The 6,306-nt window shown below is 62.6% G+C and overlaps 1 protein-coding gene across 1 annotated transcript in view; it reads left to right on the forward strand.

The window, feature by feature from the left end:
- The window catches only part of CDK5RAP2 (CDK5 regulatory subunit associated protein 2), a 189,426-nt gene extending 188,024 nt beyond the window's left edge, over positions 1-1,402 (forward strand). The window contains exons 36-37 of the mRNA XM_056138589.1: positions 897-943; positions 1,306-1,402. Of these exons, the coding sequence (XP_055994564.1) occupies positions 897-943; positions 1,306-1,362 (104 nt within the window). The 3' untranslated portion in view covers positions 1,363-1,402. The remainder of the gene's footprint in view (positions 1-896; positions 944-1,305) is intronic.
- Positions 1,403-6,306: the final 4,904 nt, after the last annotated feature.

Consider the following 6,306-nt stretch of genomic DNA (forward strand, 5'->3'; position numbering starts at 1 on the left):
CTGAGCACAGGCGAGAGGGGGTACAGGCTTTGCCAGGAGGGGGCAGCAGAGGCCCAACTTGGGTTCGACCTTCCGATGCTTGTGTGTGGCCACTCTGTGTGGTAGCAGGCCCTCGTGGCCATAGCCAGAGTGGCCCAGAGGGAGCCTGACCGTGCTGGGGCAGAGCTGGGGCCAGCTTCTGGAGGAAGGAATGTTTCCTCACGGCCACCGCCTGGGACCTGTTTGGGGTGGGGGTGGGGGCGGGGGGGATCTATGAAGCCTTTAGGCAGCACTGGCCCGAAGCCCACATGTCTGTCTTCTCGGGCAACACATTCCTGGCCACCACCCACCTAGGCCTTTCTAGAAGGCCCCCAAGTCTCTCTGAGCCCTGGGAGGTGGTGTTGGGCGGGAAGGAGCCTCAAACGCTGACCCTACCCCCTCCTGGGTGTCCGTACAGGGCGATCTGCCCAGACCCACTCAGGGGTTGGGGGTGCTAAAGGGCTCTAAGGAGGAGAGGCTGGAGCAATAGCACATAGGGTAGGGTGTTTGCCTTGCACACAGCCAATCAGGGTTCAAGTCCCAGCATCTCATATGGTGTCCCCTGAGCACCACCAGGAGTAACCCCTGAGCATCGCCAGGTGTGACCCAAAAAGAAAAGAAAAAAGAGAGAGAGAGAGAGAGACCAAGGCCCTGGGGGCGGTGGGGGGGCAGGTTAGGTGCTGCTCCAGGGGATGCCTGCCCTGTGGGGGCCCTGCTGGCTGCAGGGCCTCGGTTTCATAGTCCACACCTGAGCCCGTGGCCAGGCCCTGGCACCTCGGGGCCCCTCTGTGTGTCACAGGCGTCCAGGACTCCTCCCTGCTGGAGCCCTGACCACCTGGGGCCGTGTCTGAGCATCCCACTCTCTGCTCTCTCCTTAGTGGTGGTGACCCACAAGATCCTTCGGAAGGCCCGGGGAAACCTGGAGGTAAGGGCCCTTGGGGCGGCACCCCCACCACAGGGAGCCCAGGGGACGGGAGGGGGAGGGCACAGATGTGTTAGACACACCTTGCTGGGGGCCAGCGGGTTTGGCTTCACACACTATGCCCTGACGACGCCAACAGCTCAGCGCTGGGCTTCGCAGCGGGACATACCACCCGTGGTGGTGCCTGGGCCCCATGCAGGCACGAGCAGGGGGAGGGAGACCAGGCCCTCTCTGCGCCTGGGCTCTGATCCACCACTGTGTCCCTCCCTGAGAGCAGGTTCGTGTTTGATGCTGGTGGGCATCAAAACCTTGGGAACCCTCCTTGGGCACTAAAATCCTCCTCCTCCTCTCCTTCCTCTCCACAGCTTCGGCCTGGAGGAGCCCATGCAGGAACTCCCAGTCCCAGTAGACCTGGCTCCTGAGGACAATCGCAGCCAATAAAGCCTGTGCTTCCCCCCCCAAGGGGCTGCCTCTGCTTCTCAACGAGCCTAGCAGAAGGGAGGGAGGGAGGGGGCGGGACTGTGAGGAATCCTGTACCCGCCTCCCTCTCAGCAGCTTTCCAGTTGTCTTCCCTCCCCTCCCCCCCCCCTTCCGCGCAGCCAGCCCTGCAGTTTGAGAATGTTTGGGAAATGATTCATTCCACCTCGATGAGTCCGCTCCTCTGTCAGCTTCAAAACCCAGGTACCAGGTGGGCCAGGCTGGGGTCTCAGTAAAGCCCCCGTCAGCTTCTAGTAGCCCTCGGCTCTGCCAAGGCCGCTCAGGTGCCCGGAGAGAGACGGCACCATGTGACGTGGCCAAGGCAGCCGGGCTGGCATCAGGACAGCGTGCCCTGGCGTGGCCCCTGAGGTGAAGCCACCATTCCCGGCATCAAGGAATCCAGAGGGGCCCAGAGTGTGGGCATAGAGTCTGCAGCGGCCTGGCCGGTTCGTTTGTGGAAGGGAGCCACTGTCCCTGTGACTCGAGATGACCCAGGGCAGCTCAGAGGGAGTGGCAAGCTCTTGGTGCCTCGGGACCTGGGCACCTGCAGGGCGAGCGTCTGGGCCCAGCTCAGAGCCCCCCTCTCTGCCCAGACTCCCTCAGCCCCTTTGAGGTCCGAGAACCTGGTCCCTCTTGCCGCCTCCCCATCCCTAGCCTCCTCCCTTATGTCTCATTCCTGCCCCTCCACTTCCTCAAATCTTACTTCCCTTACCTGGGTCAGTGCTCGGCCCTGGGAGCCGGAAGCTGCCTGCCCTGATCCTGGTGGCCTCTGCCCTGCACCAGGTTGATGGGGATGTGGGTCCCTGCCTGCTCCCACCTCACGGTCCCACCTGCAGGCGGCCTTGGAGGATGCACCCCCCAGTCCGCTCCCAGCCAGCCTCTGCCTTCGAGTCTCCTTCCACCTCCCTCGCCCTCCTTGGGGCTTGTGCCATGGCTCTGTCCAGGAAGGCGTCAGGTCCCCAGTGTCCTCCGGGGCATGGGAAGCAGGTCCCCTGCGCTCACAGGGCTGCTATGTGCCTCTCCGAGGCCTTCACCCCTGCATCAGAGGGGCCTCTTCTCTTTGCTCCTCCACTTCACCATCTGTCCCCCGCCCCTTGAGGGCAGCGGTTGGGTCCCTGTCCTCTGAGCTCTATCCCCAAGCACCCCCCTCAGCATGGTAAATGCTAAGCGCGAGGGCCTTTTCCAAGGACCCCGCATCATGGGGCGGGTAAGTGGAGCTCCCCTCCCCCATCTTCAGAGCTGTCGGCTCCCCGGAGTTCTGTGGGGAGCGAAGCCTTCCAGCCCCCGGATCCCCGCCCTGCCCCTGGTGTGTTCACCCGCACATTAGGGCTGGTCCTCCGCTCGGAGCCTCTGAACCAGGAGTGGAGCAAGAGCTTCCTGGGAGCCCCAGGGGTTCCCCTCAGCCTCCCAGGGGTGGGACTCAGGCAAGTCTCTGAAGCTGGGGGGGGGTCGCTGTTTTTCGTTTCCTCAGTGCTGGGGGTGAGGTCAGAATGCAGCCTGGTTCCGAGCCCAGGCATCCCCAGGAGGGAGACCCTGCTGACTTCGCCTGCTGGGGTGGGGGCAGGGGACTCCAGCTGGTCACTCCCCAGGTCACCCAGGGCTCCTGGGTTTAGCAGCAGAGCAGCTACCAAGGACAACTTAGCCCCTTGTTTAGAAGCGAGTCAGCGCGTGAAGGGCCTCAGGGAGGGGGAGGGTGGAGGGTTTGTTTGGGCTGGATTTAGGCCAAGAACAAACACTGCAAATAAGGACAATTTGGACTCGGCAAAAAGCTCCTGTGTCCCCGGTGAGTTAATTTTACCTGCAGCTGAATTCAGGAGGTTTTGAAGCCGCAATCAGAAAATGCGCGAATTTCCCCGCCCGTGAAATTAACCAGCACAAGTGCCTGAGAAACAGGGATGGGGCGCCCCATCTCACCCTCTCACCAGTGGCCCCAGCTGCACCTGCCCGGCCCGTCCTCTTCATAAACCCAACACAGCCAGCGCCTGAGCCCTGAGCGGGGAGGCAGGAGGCAGCTGTGTGTCAGGCCCCGGCCGCTAAGCCGGTTCCCCTGGGAGGAAACTCGACCCAGCCAGCCACGCTTCCTGCCTCTCGGAGCCCCGTGCCCTGGCTGGGGCCTGGGTGGCCAGAGCAGGGACCCAGAGATGCGATTGAGCGCCCGGCAGCCAGTCCGAGGAGAGTGATCTGCTTAATAAGTTCTCGGCAGCGCGGAGGCAGAGAGACCTGCCCAGAGGCTTCCGACCCTGCCAAATTGCCTCTTCAATCTTGGCCATATTTTAAGCCTAACTCAAAAATTCAATTATCAGAATGACTCATCCGGTCTCCAGAGAAGCCCAGGACCGCCTGGGGGGCAGAGCCCTGATCTCTCACCACAGAAGGGTCTTCCCACTCAGCAGAGCCCTGATCTCTCACCACAGAAGGGTCTTCCCACTCAGCTGGGCACCATCGGGGGGGGGGGGGCTTACCTTTGCTCTCGGAGGTTCCTGCCTCAGTTGCTTCGATGGCTAACCCTGAGGCCCCAGCATTGGCTGGAGCATTGGCAATCCGTGGGTGCGCCCGCTTAGGGGAGCAGCACATGGTGGAGGGTCCCTCCTGCCCCACTCAGGCCACTCCAGTCACTATTTCCCAGGACTGTTGCTTCATTCGTCATCACTACCATGACCCAGGGACCCTCCTCTCTCCCCCTACCTGTCTCCCCACAGGTGGCCCTCTGCCTCCCAGCATGCCCAGAGCTTTCCCCTTGCATGGGCGTGCAGGCCCTCTGCCTCCCCTCCCCCCGCCCCCAATCTCTCTGTGCTCCCTTCCCCAGGGATTTATCTCTCTGGCACAGGACCTTTGCACTTGCCACCCCTTGCCTCACAGGCCCCCTCCTTGTCAGGCAGACTCTACCCACTTCCCAAGCCAGTCACTCCCATGTGTTTTGCAGAACAGCCTGGACAGGGACCCCCTTTACACATGGCACGGCAACATGAATGTCCCTTCTTGTGACTGGAGCATGAGGGTGAGAGGGGTTTGGGAATCATGCCTCTCCCCATTACTAGCTGGCCCAGGAGGACACTGGTCAGCGCAGTGATTTTCTCTCCACTGGGCCCCTGGTGCCTCCCACGTGGTTGGCAAATTGCTTCCCTCATGGAATGTTCCCAGAGCATCTCCCAGCTCCTGGAAGGAGTCGGCCGGGTGGGCGCACAGGAGGGATGCCAGCACACCAGGCGCATGCGGGGGGCTGGAGGGGCCAGAGGGCCATCACTCTGCCATGAATCCTGGGGTGGCTGCTACAGGTGGGGGGCAGGTAGAGACGCCTACCAGGAAGAGAGGGCAGGCAGTCGCCCCTTCGGCGTCTGCCCAGAAGGTTCCTGCCTTCAGACCCGACCCCAGCCTGGCCCTGGCTTGGCCAGTCTCTGCCTCCAGTCTCCCCTCAGGGCCCTTCCCATTCAGTCCTCTTGGGCCTCCACCTGGGGGTCCCGCTGTCCCGCTCCTCACCACGGCTACTGCCTCTCTCCGACGCGCCCCCCCCACCCCCGGCAGCCGTGAACACGCTGAGTTCCCCGCTTTGGGGTTTTTAAGGGCCTTTATTATATCAGTGCGGTGCTCTGGCTCTGAATAGAGCCCCGTGCAGCCCATCCCGGCAATGGGCACAGCGGAGGACACAGAACAGTAACGTTCCGCTTCTGTGGAACGAGGACAGAGTGGGGTGACAGACATGGGCTGACCAGGCCAGAGCTGCTTTTGGGGCGTGTGTGTGTGTTTTGGATGGGGGTGCAGGCATGGTCCTGCGGAGGGGGGACACAACTGTGACAACTGGGCAGAAGAGGGGGGGGGCACGAGGTTTCCAGGAGGCTCCAGAGAACCTGGTGGAGAAAGCTGGGTCAGAGGGACCCCGACATCGCCCACAGCGTGTGGGACAACAGCACTCGCCCTCTGCAGCACATCCTGCCGGAACCCCAGAGCAAGGGGTGCAGCTCAGCCCCCCCATTGTGCTGCCTGCCCTGGGGTTGTAGCTTCATCTGCTGCTCCTTTCTCTGCCGCCATGCAGAGACCCGAGGAACGCAGGGGCCCCCCAGCACAACCGCAGGAATCTGGACCTGAACTGCAGCTGCTTTGGATTTTAGGTTTTTTTGGTTTACTTTTGGGACACGTCTGGCAGTGCTCAGGGCTTACCCGTGGCTCTGTGCTCAGGGATCGCTCTTGGTAGGTTTCAGGGGACCATATGGGATGCTGGGGTCCAACCCGGGCCTGCCGTGTACTAGCTGGCCCTCCCCTCTGTACTATGGCTCCAGCCTCATCGAACCCTTGCTTCTTACTAACGGGGGTTCCCCTGCCCTTCGGGCCCCCACTCCCCAAGTGGGGGACACTGTTCACTGTTCACGTGATCCGGGCATGGCCGTGTGCACACACGCTGCCTCCTGCAGGCTTTGGAGCTGCTCCGGGAACCTCTGCAGGCCCCCTTGGAGCCGGCGGGCACGGGAAGGCCCTGTGCAGGGGGTGTTGATCTCACGATAATGCGATAATGACAAAGGGGGTAGCATTGTACCCCCCCCCCCCCACTCTCCACCCCTTGAGCCTGCACAGTGGCGTTTCGGCAGGGAGATTGCAGGGCTGCCCATTCCCGCTGGGGGTCCGGCCTGGCCGGGGGGCTTGGAAGTTGCCCCGTTTACCTGCTGCCTGTAGCCTGGAGGCGCCCTGGGGCTCCTCATCTCCTTTCCACAAAGTCTTCCAGCCGCTGCCTGAAGGTCAGAGACTGGGGTGGTCCCAGCGATCAGCAGGAGCGGCCGGTGCTTCAGGTTCCTGGCAGGGTCGGACGTGAGGCAACTGCACATGTGCGGCTGACTCTGGGCCAGGGAGACCACACAGCAGACAGGGCACGGTGCGTGCCCAAGGCCAGCCCAAACTTG

Source organism: Sorex fumeus, unplaced genomic scaffold, assembly GCF_029834395.1.
Source record: "Sorex fumeus unplaced genomic scaffold, SorFum_2.1 ptg000129l, whole genome shotgun sequence".
Classification (NCBI taxonomy): domain Eukaryota; kingdom Metazoa; phylum Chordata; class Mammalia; order Eulipotyphla; family Soricidae; genus Sorex; species Sorex fumeus.